Source organism: Xiphias gladius, chromosome 21 (genome assembly GCF_016859285.1).
Source record: "Xiphias gladius isolate SHS-SW01 ecotype Sanya breed wild chromosome 21, ASM1685928v1, whole genome shotgun sequence".
Lineage (NCBI taxonomy): Eukaryota > Metazoa > Chordata > Actinopteri > Istiophoriformes > Xiphiidae > Xiphias > Xiphias gladius.
In genome coordinates this window covers 5,808,492-5,829,396 of record NC_053420.1, presented here as the reverse complement: position 1 = coordinate 5,829,396, position 20,905 = coordinate 5,808,492, and the positions used below count along the sequence as shown (strand labels likewise).

Here is a 20,905-nt window from a genome sequence, read left to right as displayed (position 1 = left end):
TGTGAATTTAAACTATAAATACTTGCCGCTTCAGACTCACCACTGTGCATCCCTAACTCTACTACTACCACTGTTGGGCCAAAGCTGGACATTAATACCTAATACAGTTTGAAGTTGAGGGTTGCCAGTTTATAGTCAGGTTTCCCTCATATCCCTATCGTTCACTCTTTACATAATAACCAAGGTTTTGCAGAAAACACACAAACCTTGCAACTCTGCAAGGTTTCTCCAATTGTTTCAGATGTTGGTGGGAGTTATTCATCAACGGCTTAACAATGGTAGGGACATGCCCCTAATGTCCACATGTCAACAAATAAATGATGATGTATAATTTACAGGTTGAATTAAGACCTTATTGATCACAAACTACCCAGCAGTATATAAAATAATTAGAGTTAAATCCAACTTGGGAAACATCATTTTAACGGGAGGGAAACACTGCTTGAAGGGGGAACAGACGCTGACACAAGACCTCTTGTGTTTAAGGAAAATAAAGTTGAGTTAAAGTCAGAATTGTCACTTGAGTCTTGTGGTGCAACAATAACCTCAATTCAGGTCAGTTCAGTTCAGTTCAATTCAGTTCAAACATTACTGGCATATTCACATCAGAATGCATGTATACTGTAAATATAGATATATTACTGTACATTACCTTGCAAAATTCCTTATTTGTGAATATATTTGTGTAAGTATGAATAATGAATACAACATTCACACAAATATTAGTGTCTATATATTTTTATTTCATACATGTAGTATACATACAGTATAATACAATATAGCAATACAAAATGAATAATAATACTGTAATATATAATACATATAATAATAAAATAAAATGTAGTGATATGATAAATTAAATCCATTATAAATGATATATTGTATAATTATTCAAATGTAATAGTAATTTTCTTAATATATGAAAAGTTACAAAGTAAAAGTATTTATCGTGAAAAACACTTCCTTCCAAAGTGTTCCTGCACAGTGCATCAGTTCGTAACTAATTAGTAATTAGTTTAAAATAATTTATTAATTTTTAGTCTTATTATGGTTATTATTATAAGTCTTATTATAAGTCATATTGCTAGTCTTATTATTGTTTTATTATTTTGTTATGTTTTATTATTTTATTATTTATAAACGGTGATCGTTTAGTAGGCAACTGTAAGTAGTAGTAGTAGGACCGAGTAGTAACGTAAGTGATCGTTACGTTGTGTCATAGCATCACATTTTCTCCTCATTGGTCGCGTCGTTTTAAATAAATTCCCAGTTACATTAAATGCAACACAGCATTAGGGAAACGTTCAAATGGATTCCTTTTTGATTTGCTGCTGGTCTTGCGGTGAAGAAAGAACTAGCCAATCGGTGAAGCCGTTCTTGGTCGTTGTCAGCAACCAACGTACACAATTTAACGTCCAGGAACTGGCGTGTCTCTGGCAGTGCGGTCGGTCCAGAGGTGGATAAAGCCACATTTATTAAATTATAAAATCCTTTACTAACCGCGAGCTTCTATCTTTATAAGGTTGTCGGTAAACCCGCCGCCCGGTAAATATTTTCCGTCGGCATGAATCTCGGGTGAGTCTGTTTTTTTTTTTTTTTTTTTAACAATGGCAGGCTAAGCTAACACGCTCACCGTTTGTGTCGCAGTGAGACACACAGGGATTAATTTATGCTTTGCAACCAAACTGTGGACAAAAAAAAACAAATGCTTTTTGTAAAACACGCAACATGACTGGTCACATATAAACGGAGCATATAATAAAAACAACGTGTTGTAGCTTTAAAGCAGTCGTTGCCGTTAAACGACAGAGTTTTTGGTGTTCGTTGTAAACAGTCGACTAAAGATGAAGGAAAAACGATAATAAAATGTAAACATTAATGTGACTGGAGTTCCTGCCAACAGAAAATAAATCTACAGACATTAATATTGCATGGGGTTAAGACTGAAAGGTTTTGTTTCATCTTGGTGATGAAGTAAACACTAAAATACAAAAACAGACCCCTTCACTGACTTGAGATGTCACAAATGAGTTCCTGTTAACCTCATTAAAACAGAATTTACACCAACCAAAGCCAGCTCATATGAAACATGCCATGCCACAAACCAGAGAGATGAATGTAAATCTGTAACCTTAAAGATTGTCTGCGTTCACCCGTTGTACTAGTTTTGATGCAATGTAATGTCATTTACCTGCCAGCATGATTCAGTATATACTGTTCTATCTCAGTGTTGCACAAATAAAGTCTTCTTGTATCTCAAACAATTTTGAAGCCTCTAATTAGCTTTGTCTAATGTCCAGGGTATAATTCACAGCTAAAAAAACTGTGACAGAAATAAATATATTATATGAATCTGTTAATCCTCATAGTGAGAACTTCACACAGCAACTACAGTATGTTGAGAAAAGAGGCTGAAGTACGCTGAGATTTCAGTCTTTCTTATAAACACTTCATCACTGATGACCATAATAGCCAGTACAGATGAATGAGTATACTTGTTGATTCAGTTATGTGTACAGGTGTGATCATGGATGTTGTGAAAAGGTGAAGGGGGCCCCCTGAAGCTGCATATGTGTGTGTGTGGCCCGATTTACGCGCCGCGCCAGAGCAGATGAGATATGATTCTGTGATCCAGGAATGAGACAGTTAGGCCTTTTTAGAGAATCCTCAAACAAATGAAAAAAGTCTCTGCACACGTAAATGTGAAACAGTTGTATTGAAGGAAAGAAACAATCTGAATAAAAATGAGAAAAACTCCTGCACAGTGTTTCTCCTACTGCTTGCGTTGTAAATTGATAAATATTCCACTCTTTGAAAATGAAAGCTGTGACCCTCCAGTTATAGGAAGGTCTCTTATCACTGGGTGCAGCACTAACTTGCGGGCTTTTCTGTTCAGTTTAGTTCAGGAAGGAAGAGGAAATTTGTTTTGTAGCAAGGCAGCATTAAAACATAAACACAATAAAAACACAATAGGATGATTGAAAATATTAAAACAAACAGACAACAAACAGAATACAGTAAATGTTCAATTTGCTTTCTACTTTTATGTCATTGTGTTTCTGTTGTTTGCTTTGATATTTCCTCTTGAACAGAGATGGCCTGCTGTTTGAACTTGAAAACGGGAAACCCAGGTTGATTTTACTCAGTCATGGTGAGACCTTTCGGCTTTTACAACCTTTCGTTTTCCAGGGAACGTTCACTCTACTATTTGCTGTTGTTATTAAATCTTTCAATTAAAGTTTCGACAACGACTGTTTTGAGTTTACTCTGTTGTTTTAAGTTAAACTGTATTATAATTACACACAATGATACTTTATCTTCAAATCAGATATATTTAGTTGTGCTAATTGTTTCAATCGTCCACCCCTTACATCTACATTGTTCATTAAATTTTTTTTTACAATTATAATTTAAAAAAACTTAATGTAAAATTTAGACACTTGTTCAAACTAAAATTTTTAACTCTGCCTTATTTTGGACCTGCAGGTATTAGTGAATATGGACGTATGTGTGTTGGGGTATAGCATTCAAGGCTGCTCACTGCAAATCTTTTCTTCCACTGCAGGTGTTGAAAAGAATCCAGCAAAGGTAGGAATTATCCTTACAGCCTGGCCATCACATTTCTACATTTGTTTTTAATAAGAATGTGTCTTTGTTAGATCACTGTTTATGTTAAACCCATGAAATAACTGTAACAGGCTTTTAGCAAGCCTAAGAGCGAGAATATAAACATCTGTCCACATACTTTTGACTGTGTAATGTAACATACAGCTAAGGTTTGTTTACTAGACATGAATGCTGATAGGGAAAGAAGGAAAGAAAATATCCTGGTGTTATCAGTTACAGATTTGTTTGATCAGATTTAATTTAATTTATACCCAGCAGCTGTCCTTCAGGCCCAGAGCGGCTAACATCCTGAGCTCCAGGCAGCCCTCTATTGTGGAGGAGATGCAGGGAGAGGAGCGTCCAGCCCGGCAGCAGGCAGGGAGACACAGACGGGCCAGGAGCAAGGCAGGAGGAGCAGCCGCCTCCTTCAACTCCAACACCGCCACCACTGGAGGGAGGAGCACCACTTTGATGTCATCCAAGACACACGAGCATCACAACGGGGGCGGCATCAAAGCTGTGGCCGAGGTAAGTAATTTCTCTGCTTGACTCTTGACCGATCAGCCTCTGTTTGCACATTCATCTGCTCTGACTGTCTGTGTGTGTGTGTGTGTGTGTGTGTCTGTGTGTGTTTGTGTCTGTGTGTGTCTGTCTGTGTATGTGTGTGTGTGTGTGTGCGCGCACTGAAGGTGAGGTCAGACCTACACAAACACGTTTCCACTGTTGGACCCCTGAGAGCCAATGGGAAAACAGGCGAGCCTCAGAACAGGGGGACGCCAGTCAGAGGAAAGGTGGGACTAAAGAACACGCTGGCCAGTGGGAACACAGGAGTGAAGGACAGCATGGTGGTGCTGACCAGTGAACAGCTCCAGCAGATCCTCAACACCGTCCAGACCTCCAGCAAGGGCCAACACCCACCAGAGGACCACAGGACACAGGGTAGTGGTAGTGATGGTAGCATTAACAGTGATGGTGGCAGCCTAACACTGCAAAACAGAGGGAACTAAGCATTACAAACTAAGACAATGGTGGCAAAGATCCACAAAAAAATATACTGATTAGGCATGCTTCTGATGACCCATAAATTATTTTATTACTTGTAGCACTTCATATCAGACATTAGACTTTCCAATCCAGTTTTCAACGTACGTCAACGTCATGTCTTTTTTTTTTTTCTGTTACAAAATCAAACAGGCTCAAAATCTGGCACCTCAATGAATGAAGCAGGAGGGGGAGGAGAGATGAAGGAGGAAGATAGAGGAGGAGGAGAGGGGGAAGAAAGAAAGAAGGGAGAAGGTTGCGGAGGAGTAACTGATACCCCTGGAACCTCTCAAGATAAAGACAACAGGTGAGGAGCCCTCCTCAACGAGTATTTCTGCTGGCACAACAGATCTCTTCGGGTGAAGACAATGTTTGAATATTTATTTAGCTAATAACAGCAAAGATACGGGTTCTAAAAATTTAGCTAATGCTCTCTTTTCCAGAGGGTCTTTCAGTGGGGTCTGTGATAGAAATTCAAGCTTCTGTCTTTAAATCAAAGTAAATACACTCACCGAGCCCTTTCATAGGAACACCTGCTTATTTAAGCGATTATCCAATCAGCCAATCATGAAGCAGTAGTGCAGTGTACAAAATCGTGCAGATACAGGTCAAGAACTTCACTTAATGTTTACATCTAACATCAGAATGAGGAAAAAATATGATCTTAGTGAAATATTCTGACAGTTTGCTGATAAATTTTGCTGGTTAGGAGACGCTGGATAAGATGGTTGTTAAAAGTAGAATGTTGCTGCTGCTGTCCAGGTTGTCTGGATGTTGGTTCAGCTGGCTGGAGGAGCGGCAGTCAGACAGCAGATCGGCCATTGACGCCAAGAAGGCTCATTGGAGGAGAGAACTCGGTACACACACACACACAAGCATTATAAAAAAACCCGAGCAATCCATATTTATATTGGTGATAGTCACAAATTCACAGAGAAGTCTCACCAACTCTGCAGCTCTGTGGAGTGGCGTTTTAGCCCCTTTGTATCTCCTAGTTTTGGTTTTATGGCATATTTACTGTATGGTTCAATTTCAATGTTTCCAGCAGCAGAAGGCAGCTGTTTTCAGCAAACAAGCTCTGATAACCGATGTACTCTGATAACTGGTGTACACTACCTGCCCAACATCAAACAGCAGACAGAGACTAGCTGGTTAAGAAAGGGGAACATCTAGCAGCTAAAGAACCAGATATTTTTCTCAGGAGCTGGTGGAGACTAAAAACAGAGCTAAAAGGAGAGTGAATATTGCACTTACATTAATTAGCTGGACACAAACACGACTCTTATTGGACGATCATGTTGCCCTGTGTCTGCTGGATATGGAAGTGGGTAGGTGGTAAGTTCACTGTAACAACTAAAGTGGTGTCAAACCCCTCACCAAAACACGCTTAAAAGGCCAAAAAAGATAATCCGCACTCCAACCTAAACTCAAGTGGTTCTCACAAATGAAATGAGGTTTTGCATTTGTGTGTGTTTGTCAGACGAGCAGGTGGCACTGAAACAACAGCAGCAGCAGCAGCAGCAGCAGCAGCAGCAGCAGCAGCAGCAGCAGCAGCAGCAGCAGCAGCAGCAGCAGCAGTGTTCGGCCCCTGGCAGACCCCAGGTACGGAACGAATTTCACCTTTGATCTATAAAGTTTCACTTTGTTGGTTGTTTTCATCACTGTGGGAACCAGATGACTGCGGCTTTGTTTACACCCAAGAACAGAATACCTCCTACAGCAGACTGTTCCACATACTGATGGTGCTGATAGCTTTATCTAACTGTTCAGGCAAATTTTGCATAAAAGGTCAGACAAAATAAATAAAACTTGGAATTTTAATTTGGTGTGTTCCCGTGAATTTGGTTGAATTGTGTTAACTAATGAAACTCTTAAGAAATGGTTAGAATTGAGTAGTATTAATCAATGGTGTGCACATTTTTTATTTATTTGACAGCATTTCATGCTGTCAAATAAAATAATACATCTGGAGGTTGTGTTGAATATTTTAATGACAGTCAGTAGTGGAAAGCAATTAAGTAAATGTAGTCAAGCACTGTACTTAAGTACAGTTTTGAGGTACTTGTACTTTACTTGAGTATTTCTGTTTTATGCCAAGCTGTATTTCTACTTCACTACATCTCAGAGGAAAATGTTGTACTTTTTACTCGACTCACTGTCCCCAGCATTATTAAGAAACTGTTAAAATTAGCTCCAGCCAGACCGACTACAACTTACCACTTACATGGTAATGCATTATTAATCAAAATATATATAACACTGAGAGAAAAAATATCACACTGAGAGGAGCCATTCTGCATATTAATAACTCCCACTTTTCATACTTGAAGTAAATTTTGTTGCTAATACTTATGAACTTTCACTTAATTACAATTCTGAATGCAGAACTTTTATATGTAATGGCGTTTTTTTACTTTGTGGCATTAAATAAAGGATCTTAGCACTTCTACCACTGATAACAATTAATAACAAAAATGATGAAGTTGACCAAAAAACATGTTTGCTGACATATATAGTGAAGAATCAGGTTGTCATTTTAACAAAAGGTGGAAAACCAAAACAGTGACTCACATGATGATATACAGAATCTGGTTTATGAAACAGGTCAAGTCAAAGTCAACTTGAGAGGAATGACACGGATCCAACACTGAGGCAGCTTGGAGACATATTTCTTTTCATAAAGTATTTAAAAATCTGTGTGTGTGTGTTTGTGTTTGTGTTTCAGGCTGAGGAGGACACAGAGAGTTTGTTATCGGTTCAGAGCTCCGTCAGCCACAGCCAGCAGCCTGCAGCCATCAGATCCAGCCTCAAACTCGGGGTAAATCTGACGCGCTAATAAAAGTCTTCGTGTCACCGAGCAGCGTATCTGAACGCAGCAGCTTTCACTCCTTTAGTTTGATTCTTCATCCATGTGAATACAAAGCTGCTTGGGCTCAGATGACACAAATAAAGACACCAGGACAAACTGGTGACAGGGGTGGAACGGTCTTGTTACAGTAACTTTTCATTTCTCCACACTGACGACACCATGGCACTTTTGTTGAACCAAAGAATTCAGGAATAAAAGAATTTTACCACTGTGCTTCACACAAAGTGCTTCATAAAGTTGTGGTTGTGAATGAACATATCTGACTATCTGCAAAAACCTTTTTTCTCAACATTATGACGTTTTAAAAAAAAAAAATGTTATTGACAATCCTGAATTTATTGTTTGAACTATGTTGTCTCTGTAGGATGTCACGCCAATGGAGGAACTGTTGAGTGTTGAGAAGAGAGAGGGGCAGAGGAAACGCTGGCTGGAGGAGCTGGACCGACAGAGAGAGGAGACGACTGAACGCAGGAGACAGGAGAAACTGCTACAGAGCCAGGTACAGTAGAGACAGGGTAGAAACCAGACAGGGGAGATTATAATTGATTTGTGTTAATGTTCTTCTGTTCTACATGTGTCTCATGTCCATGTTGAGCCCATTATGATCTGGTTCTTCTATTCTTGGCTGTGTGTGTGTTTCAATGTGTCTCTGCAGACAGAGGACCACGAGCTCTGGGCCGCACACTTTGACTCGCTGCAGAGGAGGCCTCCCATCTACTCCGCAGCTCCATCAGTTCCACCTCCAGCTCCGTCCAACGGATCTGAGCGAGGGGAGTGGGAGCCCTCGTCCAGCCTGTCCCTAGTCTGGGAGGCCACGAGCAGCTGTGGAGCAGAGAGTGTAGGGGGGGCCAGCGTCGATACGACCAGCGGATACCCGAGCAGAGCCAGGTAGGAGGGAGGAGTGAAAGATTAGAGGGCAGGGGGTAGGATTGGATCAATGGATGTATCAACGACGTTTTTGACATTTTATGGATATGTGTGTGTCTGTAAAAAATCAAACATGATTATTCTGTTGATGAACTGGACTGTCAGTGATATTTGAGGTGAAATCACCATTTGGACCGCCACCAGCGGTGGAACATTGTCACGGCAGCTACTAATTTATCTTTTGTCACGAAGATCGTGAGGTAAACAGTGGAAATACTGTGCAGTATGGTCTTCACTTTACAAAGGAATCTCCCAGGAGTGTGCATTTGCATCTATTTAGGTGAAGCCACGTTGCAGCAAAAGTTGAGCCTGGTTCAAGTTTTTTTGCCGGAACCCCTTGGGTTGGCACCCCCACTTTGTCGAAGAGTTTTATTTTTGGTTTAGCTTCTTTTTGCTTATGTGGGTTCATTGCTTTATTTGTATATTTTATTTAGCTGGAACTGTGTTTTGTTTTGTTTTTTGACACACAATGATGCGTAGTTTTTTATTTTTTTATTTTGTATGTTACCATTGAGTTATTTTATCTTAATGTTGCACAGCACTGTAAATATGTATGCACCAATTCTGTAAGTACTCTATGAATATATATGATGCATCTCAACCAATTTGATAATAAGAGAAAAACAAAACCGTGCCACAGGAATAAAACACCTGATCAGTTTGCCTGTAAGTTAGATATAGAGTGTATTTGAAAGTGATAAATACACATTTAAAAAGCTTTGAATATTTCTGTAAATTAATTATACTATTACTTAAAAATTAAAAAAGTTATTAGCTTTTGTAAATGGCACATAGGACTTGTTTAGGACATGAAAAACAATGTTTGGGATGTGGACCTCACCTGGGACTTGTTGGTCTTGACTCTGGACTTCAGGTTACAGAATAGCATTCATGTTGCTCAGCGCAAATGGTTCTTTAAAATACAAAGAAAGATGGTCTGTGGATGTTTGATACGAACCTAAATTACAAACATATCGTCTGATGACAAGCAACAGATGTCTTAGAGCCTAACACGAAGAACCAAAGGTCAAAGATCTGCGTGTGTAGAGTTACGCTCAGCTACATTACCACTGGCTATAGATACAGGCGGTTTTACCGGAAGCCCTGAAGAGAGAAGACTTTGTTTGCTATGTGATTTAGGTGAGACTGAAGATGAAGTCCATTTGATATTTAATTAGTCATTATGATGATTTAAGGGCTACACTGTGTAGTAAAATGTCCTTAATGTGTAATGTCTTCTGGATAAATAATTATAAGAAATTTGAGCTGTTTCAGAACTGACTGACTTGCTGACTTGTTTACTGACTGACTGACTGTTGTTCCTACATCCGAGCTGTCGATGAGCACATCACCAGACATACTGTACGTGAGTTGCCGAACAAATCGAAGATGCGGGCAGAGTGTCAGAGGTCTGGAGCCAGGCCAGCTCCAGATGTACATGAGTAAATGTTTAGTGTTCTTTGTTACCCTTTGTTTTATCCAGCTATCTGAGGACCATGACTGCCCTGCTGGACCCCGCCCAGATAGAGGAGAGAGAGAGGAGGAGGCTGAAACAGCTGGAGCAGCAGGTAGGGAGGAGGAGGAAGAGGAGTACACTTCGGTTTTATCTCTTAGCTTTTCTAAATATTTTACTGTCTCCGCGTCATCCGCCAGAGAGCGATCGAAGCCCAGGTGGAGGAGCGCCGACGGCAGAGGGAGCGAGAGGAGGAGAGGAGGAGAGAGGAAGAGGAAGAGGAAGAGAGGAGGGTGGCGCTGGAGAGGGAGATGCTGCAGAGGCAGTATGAGCTGGACACACTGAGGGAGAGGCAGAAGGTCAGGGAGCAACATACACACACTGTGCGAGATTCTGCACAAGAATAATTTTCTTCACACTGCCTATTCACTGTTAACCAAAAAAAAGTTGCTGAATTTTGCTGTAGCTGCAGTGTGTATGTGTATCTGATGCCAAATCTCTTCTGGATAAATGTGGTGTGCGTGTGTGTGTGCGTGTGTGCGCGTGTGTGCGCGTGTGGAACAGCCAAGCCATCAGGCAGAGCAGCCAAAGAAAGGCCAAGATGATGAAAGATTGCAGGAAACACTGGAGCCCAACGGTGAGTAAAGCCAACTGCAGTACTACTGCAATATTAATACAATAAGGGCCCAAATAACTGCACTACAAAAAAATGATCACAAAAGTACGGCGCATTCACACCTTGCCTGTTTGGAGTGGTTCAAACGAACTCTGGTGTGCGTGTCCATTTGGTTTGGTTTATTTATGAGAGCTGTCTGTCAAGCTCCGCAGTGTCAGAGGAAATAAGGAAAATACTCCGTTACAAGTAAATGGACTGCATTCAAAACCATAGTAAAAGTACAGAAGTATTATCAGCAAAAATTACCAAAAGTATCAAAAGTACTTAACATGCCACCCTGGGATTGATGTATTATTATACTGTATATGACATTATTAGATTTTTAATACTGATGCATCAGTGTGTAAGTAGTGGTGGAGGTTGAGGTGGAGCTACTTGTAACTTTTTATAAAGTTATGTAGTTTGGCTGAGTGGTTCCCACACTATGGAATGGGCCCTACCAAAAGGCTCACCAAATAAATCTGAGGGGTTGAGAGATGATTAATGAGAGAGGAAAGAAGAGAAAAAAAAGTTCTGTTTGACAAATTTGTATTTATTTTTTTAACTTTCCTATAATTTTGCATGTTTTTCTGAAATATTGGAGGCGTTTACCCTATTGAGCCTCAAACCATGTGATAAGTTCAGAAGGTAAATGACTCTGCGAATACCTCGTGGACATCTGAAACATGTGACAAGGGGCCTCAGCTAACTGCATTTTACAAGGGGTCAAAAGAAAAAAAAAGGTCTAAAACACTGGTTTAATCTTTAACAATTTGTATTTTATTATCATATATTATGATGTAAATTTCTAATCTGTAAAGTGACTAGTCATTACTGCTTTCAAATGAATGTACCGGGGGACTAAGTACAATTTTTCCCTCTGAAATGCAGGGGAGTAGAAGTATAATATACTCCAGTCGAGTAAAAGTACCTCAAAATTGTACTTAGCGACAGTACTTGAGTACCGAACCGGCTGAAGGTAGGGTCTTGGTCCACTTCCAGGCAGACCCTGGAAAGCAGACCAACCACGGGACTGTGTGAGAACATTTGCGTGATTTCAGCATCACTTCAAAAGATAAACTATTAAGAAAAGACGAACTGTTAAGACACTGATTTTATAATTATGCAAGATCATTGGGTAACCGTGGTACCACATGTGTGTGTGTCAGCATATTTGTGTATTTTATTAATCCCTCATTGAGCAGCGAGTGAAATGTAGCGACCACGCAGTAGATGTCTCGCTGTTATGTTACGTTACAAAAAGCCTCTTTTTTTTAAAAATCCCTCCTGATTGTAGGTGCTTGCCACTGTTCCGTCAAACTGGACTTTAACCTGTACGTTGCTATGGTTCTACCTCCACTGTTAGAGTTTAATTATTGGTTGCACATCTAATCAGTCACATCTAATTTTTTTGCACTTGTCACTTTCATGTATTTCACACACCCCACTTCTTTCTCCATAGCACACAGTCCACATTTCATTTCAAATTTGTATATCCCATTTCACAAGGATCATAATGTGTGCAAATAGATTTTAACTTTTAATTTTATCTCTGTTTAATTTCATTATTTATTATTTCCCTACGTTTGCTCTATTCTTATTATTTTATTCTTATTATTCTGTGTTGTTATTCTTCTTTTGTGGAGCAAACGCCAAGACACATTCTTTGTATGCTTGCAGACCTGGCTAATGAAAACAGATTCTGATTCAGACATGCCAATACGAACAGTGAAAGATTTCTCAGTCGCGGTTATCGCCCCTCTTGTCCGTACCGGCCGTGATCCAGTGACCCAATAGCTCTGTCAGAGTACATACAGCATGTCATTTAGTATTGTATTAAGATAGACTTAAAGAAAAATTACCACTCAAAATGTGTCTGTTTGTGTTCAGCAGTTACCAGACACGGGGAACGTTTGGAGGAGGAGGTCAGCAGTTCAGTCTCCCCGTACAGAGACACTGCTGTACAGACAGGTAACTGAACTATTACCACGACACACTACTACTATAATTACCTCTGCTGTGGGAATTATTGGTACTGTTTCTACATCAGTGTACAGGGACCACATGTAGTGGACAGATTTAAACTGCACTAAGTGCTGAAGGCTTAACTTCTCCCCCTCTTTTTCTGTGCAGAAGCAGCTCCCTATCTCCCGCTCAGAGCAGAAAGAGTTCAGACTCCGGACGTCTCTGCGCAGTGCCAGCCGCCCCCTCCTTCAAACAGCAGGAGCCGAGCAGTGAGAACGGGCAAGGAGAACATCTGTCTGCCAGGAGGAAAAGGAAAAGGAAAAGGAAAAGGAGGAGGAGGAGGAGGAGACCCATATGAAGCGTTTGCCCGGACAGAGAGGAGCAGGAGAGACAAGAGGAGGCCGGAGTGGAACACACACAGGTAGAAACACACAAGTCTCAATAGGGCTGAAACGATCAATCGATCGACAGAAAAATAATCTGCAAATAGTTTGATAATTGATGAATCGTTTTAGTCATTTTTCAAGGGAAAAAAAGTGAAAAAAGCTACACACCCAGGTCCCAGCTTCTCAAACGGCAGGATTTTCTGCTTATCTCTGTCATGTATAGAAAACTTCATACATTTTGGGTTTTGGTCAGACAAGACAAGCATTTGAAGACGTCACATCGCTTTCTGCTAAGTTTTGATCGACATTTTTTCACTACCTTTCTGACATTTCATACGCCCAACAGTTAATTGATTAATCGAAAAAATGATTAACATAAAAATAATCTCACATTTTGATGTTGTACCTGAATACAACAGACATACACGATTCTACTGAATATCGTTTCATAAATAACGATATGTTGAAATAAAGGTCATGTGTGTTTCATTGAGTAGAAGGTATACAAACATGTTCTAAGGTGAAATTACAATGTAAGTATGACAACTACTCCCTCAATAACGAGTCACAGGAGTCTTGTTCTTCTTTGTATTTATTGGAGGTTAGCAAGCCAACTTGCGTGTGCTTTACCGCCACCTACTGGACTTGAGTGTGGAGCAGAAAAGAAAAAGCGCTTCCTGCGCTAATTTTCTATCAATAGTACTATGTAAACATGTAATATACAGTATGTAACAATAGACAATGGTAGAAAGGAACTAAGTACATTTACTCAAGTATGGTGCTTAAGTAGTAATTTGTAATTAAATAAGAAATGGTATAGTACACTCAGTTGAAATTATGAGTACTTTTGAGTACATTAAAGTATTTTCGCTATTGATACTTTTAGTTAAGTAATTTTTTCAATGCAGGACTTTTACTCTAAGTACTTGAGTATTTTTTCAATGTTGTATTTCTACTTTTACTTGAAAAATGCTGACTACTTCTTCTGCCACTGTCAATATATGCATGCTCTTGCCTTTTTAATCATTGCGGTAATTTTCATTCTGTTGTAAAAAGAATGCCGATGTACGGCACAGCGTATAACTAAAACCTTAAAAACACGGTGTCTCCCTACCCTCAATGCAGTCTGACAGTTCAGCAGTGTAATCATAAAGGACAGGTTCAGTTTTACAAGTCTGTCTTAAAACAATTTTCAGAGCATTGCAACACGTTTTGCTTGCTGTAAACGTTCTTCCTGTTCAGACAGGCCATTAAAAGATCCCTCCGTAACATCCTTCCAATGTAAGCGATGGGGGACAAAATCCACAGTCCTCATTCAGTGTAAAATATATTCCAAAGTTTATCTGAAGATAATGAGACTTCGGCAGTCTGAGTTAGTCGGACAGAGTCAGTACCTTTCAATGTTTCAGTCTTTTTAGTACAAAATCCCCTCTGTATTTATTATCCCTCCATTGCAACTCAACAAGGAAACACAAACAAGGAATGTTTTCACTAAAAAAAAACTAACTTTGGAAGACACTGACCTGATTTGATTAACTCAGACTGAAGCCTATTATTAACTTCACACAATTTTAGACAAGGTAGTATTAGATAGAATGAGAACTGTTGATTTTGTAGAAATCACCAGAAGCAGATGTCTTAATGACCCGTATGAGCTTCAGTATTGTTTACATCCACGTTTTCTAGCTTGCACTCTTCTTCCCAGCTTTTGTTGGCTCACTGCAGCATATCTTGGGGGACCAACTCCATAGCACTACTGGAGCTCAAAAACTCCACAGGGAACCTTTTAAGATAGACTTTAAAAACTGTGAGCTTATCCTGAGTCCAAATTCATCTCAAGGCTCTAATGATCCAAATAGACCATTTATTGTAATTTTGCCAGAGCATCCTCAAAGACTGAGTGGGTGTTAAAGGGACAATAGATAGTCCCAATTCATTTCTGTTTCTCCATTTAGAATGATTTTATTTATTTTTTTTAAGAATCCAAATTCAATCCACTGAACTTTACAAAAATGGGTATGAATCTAGTTCCTTTTTCCACTCTCTCAACTTGAAGGTGCCGAATTTAGAAATCCAAATTCTGTCCCACAACCTCCATCTTGTTCCTCCAGGCCCAGCTGTCGGTTCGTTCCAGCCTCGAAACGTTACCCAGCCGCTCTGCAGAGGGACAGACAGGAGAGTCGACTGAGGAGGCAGGCCGAGCTCCTCGCCCTGCAGGAGAGGACCTGTCTGTCCAGGACCAACCCTCCTCCTCCTCCTCAGCAGCACCAGGATCCTCATCTCTCCTCCAACCCCACACAGACCAGAACCAGTTCTAACAGTAAGGTAGGAGGATTCCCGACTCTGTTCACACTGTGGATACTGGAATCTGTAAAACTGCTTTTGTTTTGACTTTTAATACACTCGTGTGTCACGGAGTAGTTTTTCTCTGCTGGGTGCGGATCATTTCTGTCCCTGCAGCTGTGGTTGGATGTGTGTTAATGACCGTTACTCTTTCAGGTGGAGACTGTTTCCAGAGGACCGAGTATCTCTGTAGCCATCAACAATGAAAGGTGAGCAGCTCTGAGTGCAGTTTTCTTACTGCCAAACCCCTGAACCCCACAAAGAAGCACCTTTTAAAAACAACCAAAACTGACAGATTTCGTCCTGAAAATGGCCAGCAAACATTTGACAGACGACAGGAGAGCTCGGAGTCAACTTCAGTTAAGAACATTTTATTTCTATTTTAAAGAGCTCTGGAAAGTCAAACAGGGCTGTGTTGTGCTTAAAGGATGAGACCAAGTTACAGTCGGGAAACAAGCAGCTTCTCTCAAAGAAAAGAGGTTGAAATCTTCAAAGTGAGCAGGAGTTCAGGAGTGGAATTACATGAGTTTTCTTTAATCGAACGGCAAAAAGTGACAAGTTTCTGCCTATAAACTGGTTAAACCTTGACAAATTTCCCTCATCTTCAATGGGAGAAAATATCTAATGGTTTTATTTTATATTATATTGTATTATTATTTTATGTCAAATAATAATGTCAAAATTGTACCTGTAGACAGATTTCAGATTTTTGTTCAGCTGCCTGAAATACTATTTAGGCTGCACAAACTTTGCAATTAATTTGAATTAATTTATTGGAAGTGTACCAATTGAACACTGTCCGTATATATAATTAACATTATTATGAAGAATTTACGGACCAGTAAATTGAAGCATTGCCAAAGTTTCTCACAGTGTCTCAATTCCTGTCTTTGCAGTCAAAACTGTCTCCACTGACCTCAGTGATAAATATGAAATGGAGTGCATTCATCAGCACCATTTCAAATACACGTCTTTACTGGCGGTAAATTCAAGATGGTAGAGCCATGTAAAAGCAAGAAAAACGGAACTGAACTATGAACATTTACATTTATAAAAAACTGCACAAACTCCTGGCACGTAGCTGCAGAAAGTCACGAAGAAGTAACTCATTCTTTTTTCTTTAAATAAAAAATCTGTCCAGTCAGCAGCTGCGAATCTGGATGGTGAAGCTGTTTTAAGTTTAGTGACCTGACTCCTCTGTCTTGATGCCGTCTTCTCCTCCAGGGGGCGCTCTCCTCCCGTCCCTGCTGTCAGACACAAAGCGCAGAGTCAGCAGGCCACCGCCCCTCTTCCTCCTCCGGACCTGGAGTTCATTCCTTACGTCCGAACTGATGAAGTCTTCAACCTGGACCCGCTGGAGCCTGCTGACACCCCTCCGCCTCACACACAAACAGGTTAAACGCATATACAAAAAAGCTTTTTAAATATACTGAGGCATAACAATTTAAAAGATTTAGTAAACCATTAAGTACTGTAGCGTTCTATCTCCTAAAATTGGGGATAAAAAGTAGACACATATACACTAACTCAAATTCAAGGCCTCACTTATCAAACTTCTTAAATTTCAGGAGAAACATGGATGTGTGTTCATCTTTTTTAATCTCAGATTTATATAGCCAAAATTAAAAAACACACTTAGCTGAAACAGTTAGTCGATGAATCACTTAGTCAATCAACAGAACAGTGATCTGAAAACATTTTGATAAACTATGAATGATTTAGGTAATTTTTCATACAAAAATGATACTTAGTTACTGAATATCTTTGGGTTTTGGATTGTTGGATGGATGAAACAAGCAATTTTAAAATGTCGCCTTGGGCTATAATTCTAAAATATAATGAGCATTTTTCACTAGTTAGTAGACAAAAAGATGAATTGATCAGGACTCATGAAAATAATCGCCAGCTTGCCAATCTGCACAACGACACCCTCTACCTTTAGACGTAAGACTAAAACTGGAGGAAAAAACATGACAACTGACCGTTACTGGGATGGACTGTGCTACGTTTGCTGTACATAAATAAACTTGACTTACTTTCTCCTCGTCAGAAGCTCCTCCTCAGAGCTCAGCTTCTCCTCCTGCTCCCCCACACCGAGACCCCCTCCTCCACCCTGAGCTGCTCCGTAAAACACACACACACCGACAGCAGGAGATCCTGAGAGGCCTGGCTCAGCTACGGCAGGTAACACACACACACACGTTGGTCTTACTGTGGTTGTGAGGACACTCAATGACATAATGCATTCCCTAGCCCCTCATCTTAACTTTAACCTAATTCTAACCTGAACCCTAAAACAAAGTCTCAACCCTCAAACAGCCCTTTGAAGGCCTGAGGACCGGCCAAAATGTCCTCACAATGATGGTTTCAAACTGAAATATGTCCACACAACCATAGAAAGACATGTACACACAGTCTGAAGTGCCACAGTCAACCCAGGTTACGTTCACGTGTCTGTACTAAACTAAGCTCTAGAACCTGAGCGCTGAGCGTGAAATTTTACGGTCAAGAAATAAAGTTATCATAAGTGTAACTGCAAATGTAATGTTAGAAAAAAGGAAACGTAAACTCAACTGGAAAATTATACTAGTACCAACTGTGGTTGGGTTCTGGCAGCCGATTCCATTCTGGATCCGGTTCCATTAAATCAGCCAGCGCTGACCATTGGCTTCCGTGGTTAAAACGACAAACGTCACACGCTGCACATTACATCAGGAACGTCACTCTTTCCACAAGGGAACTGTGTTTTTGAAGTTCAGCAGCGTTTTGGAGACTCTTCTCTGATCAGCTGATTGCAGGATTTTAAATGCAGGAGTGTCCCAGGAAAACTCTTAATCCAGATCAAGTCAGTGTTTTGAACTCATCGACTTCATAGTTAGGAATCTGAGGATTGAGCATTTGGATCAAGTAGTTTATGAAAAAAAAAAAAAAAAAAAATAGGTGTAAAAGTCAGTATGTTAGTTATTTCAGCAACAATCAAAATCTCATATCTGCTGCTGTAGTTATAGGTTGTGAAAATTAACCAGGGTAGCTTCATTAATGCTGATTAATGTAGTAGCGACACCTAAAAACTAGTGTTTCTGGCTTCTCGCCCAACCACAGCTGATCACAGATCTAAACTGGAATTTCAGTTATAGTTGTTTACAACTTGAGCTTTCAGCATTTGCAAGTAGCTAAAGACAGAACTAAGATTCAATAAGGAATTCAGATTTGATAAGTGGATTTTATACTGGATTTGTTGAAATGCTTTCAAACCCCAACCCTAGTATCAGTATTCACTGTGACTACAGGTGTATTGGTCGGGCTCTACTGTAGACGTCTTAGGGTTTTCTTCTCTCTTCCACCTGCACGATGTCGCCTAATGTCAGCAGAGAGGACCAGAATCTGACTGTAACAGGTCCGTTTTCTGTTGATCCGGTGTTTAGCGTCAAATCATGGTGGCTGCTGGTGAAATCTGGAATCATTTTAGTGATTTTCTTTTCAAGAAGTCGGGGGACTTGTGAGAGACCTCACTTTTAGTCTCTAGTAAGGGCCAAGTTCCACAAACACTAGATCCCACGTCTCCCATAATGCACCTTAATGCGTTATTTTCATTAGACCACCCCCCCTTCCATTTTCTGACAAGACCTTATTGATTAATCTTAAAAATCATTGTCAGATCAATTGATAATGTCGACATCCTCAGGGTTATTTTCTCCAGAACCACGGGTGACGACATACGACTAGTGAACTGATGTTGAAGAATAAAATCCAACCAGGATACGAGCTGATCCAGGTTTCTGAAACCAGGACATAATGTTTACATGTGCAAAACACGACCAGTTGGCTCACTTGGAACCGGGTTAGATCACCATGGTAACGTATGCTGCGCGACGCACCTGCTCCGCAGCAGGCTGATGTCAGAGGATCAGATCAAACCACTCAACAGCCCGACTACCGACCAATCAGATCACTGGAAAGACTGAGTCGTCCTTCCTTACGGGATCCTGACAGGGACAAAAGAGTTTACGATGAAGAGACAATAATAAAGAACAGATATTTTTATAGATCAGTAGAATTGTTTTGCTGCTCCCGTGTGTCCACTCTGGTTTTAAAACAGAGCCTCTGACAAACAGCGAGAGATTCACATTAAATAACCACATAATAACTATTATGGCTGCATTTTGATTGCACAGATTCTTTTATTCCCGACAGTCTTGATGCTTTTACAATCTTATTCCATCACTACAGCTCAGATTAACACGAGGAGACTTTGTGACGATATTTGCAAATAAAAACTAAAGCCTCTGTTGTCTGTCTTAAGAGAAATACTTCACACACTGTCAGATATTTCCCATGATTAGACATGAACATGCCAGAAAGACTGACGTCAGACATGATATACTTTTTCTTCTAAAACCAGAGACCACTGTGGGGAGATTGAAGTAGCGTCTTTCATGTTTATTTGATAATGTTAAAGGTTATTTATTGTTGAAGGCTACATTATTTTGTGTTGCTTAGTTTATAACTCTATGTATCTTGGTCTTTACTTAATCTGTTCTTTAAATTCCTAAATTTACTCCGATTTTGTGGTTTTTATTGTGGAAACACAACCCCATAAAAACACTATTACATAAATTGTCAACGATTAACAGTCTAGCGTGAACGTGGCCGACTATCGATATAGGAAATTGCTTAAAATTTGCATCCTTAGTAAAAAGTGATGTTTGTGTTTGTTTACAGGGTTTATTACTGAAGCAGAGGGAGTTGGAGACGGACCTGAACCCTCTACTGAAGCGCCACGACAACGAGCTCCAGTCACCCTCGGCAACGCACCGCATGTGACCTCTGACCTCTGGCTACACTTCACAGCTGGCTGCTTTTGTTTGTGTGTGCTGACACTACAGTTTTTGAATCGGCCGTCATGGAGAACATTGAACAGAAAATCTTCACAGGAGCTCACTCACTCGTGCACCAGCTGGAAACTGAACGCTCAGTGTGCCACAACGTGGAGGAGTTTACCTCAAAGTTCACATTTCTCTTGAAAAATCCACAAAATCTGCTGCAGACTAAAGCTGATTGTTTCACAGTGAATTTAATTTATGTGACGCCCCAAATCAAGGATGGGTGAGCAACATTTTATGTGATTATTGTATTTTAAAGTTTTGTTTCAATGCACTTTCCATAAGAGTGACAGTTTACCAGACAGGTATTGAGTTTTTCCTGGGTGGGCGTTGCAGCAGAGGAGGCATCACACTCCTCCGCTCAGGAATCTCATTCCTGTAGAGAAGCAGCGTCAACGTATGCAAATCATGAATGAAAGAGGGGGTTTTATGTTTCTTCAGCTTCCTGCTGGCCGAGGAGCTTCAGTTTATGCTCCTGTGTTGTGTAGGTTTTTTGTTTTATTGTATTAGTGTGTTTTTTATTTATTGCAAATGTAATAAATTATGTAAAGTATGGTGAGACCCTTTACATTTCTTACAACTGCACTTTAATTCATTTTATTTTGACAACTCCCTAATCCCCAAATTTCCTCCAGCTGACATGTTACATTGGAAAACAACATTGGGGCTGCAAAGAAAATGAATTGGCAACCATTTTGTTATTGATCAATTAATCGTTTTAATCACTTTAGTTATAAATATTCGGATTTCATCCTCTCAAATGTGAGAATTTTCCTT

General features: G+C 40.0%; 1 protein-coding gene across 8 annotated transcripts; it reads left to right on the top strand.

Annotated features, from left to right (window-relative positions):
* The first annotated feature begins 1,354 nt into the window (after positions 1-1,354).
* Positions 1,355-20,681, top strand: ccdc66 (coiled-coil domain containing 66). Of its 8 annotated transcripts, none has more exons than XM_040116450.1 (21): positions 1,355-1,575; positions 3,093-3,151; positions 3,566-3,588; positions 3,886-4,134; positions 4,296-4,545; positions 4,801-4,954; positions 5,410-5,504; positions 6,128-6,249; positions 7,373-7,465; positions 7,881-8,015; positions 8,172-8,404; positions 9,927-10,011; positions 10,097-10,255; positions 10,461-10,533; positions 12,442-12,522; positions 12,685-12,937; positions 15,014-15,227; positions 15,402-15,454; positions 16,470-16,639; positions 17,299-17,429; positions 19,968-20,681. In XM_040116450.1, the coding sequence occupies exons 1-21, from the start codon at positions 1,565-1,567 to the stop codon at positions 20,067-20,069; spliced, it is 2,745 nt and encodes a 914-aa protein (XP_039972384.1). In that variant the 5' UTR covers positions 1,355-1,564; the 3' UTR covers positions 20,070-20,681. The 8 variants fall into 8 exon arrangements, with proteins under 8 accessions (XP_039972384.1, XP_039972378.1, XP_039972380.1 ...); XM_040116444.1 differs by having other exon boundaries at positions 17,296-17,429; XM_040116446.1 differs by having other exon boundaries at positions 3,883-4,134; positions 12,445-12,522; positions 17,296-17,429.
* Positions 20,682-20,905: the final 224 nt, after the last annotated feature.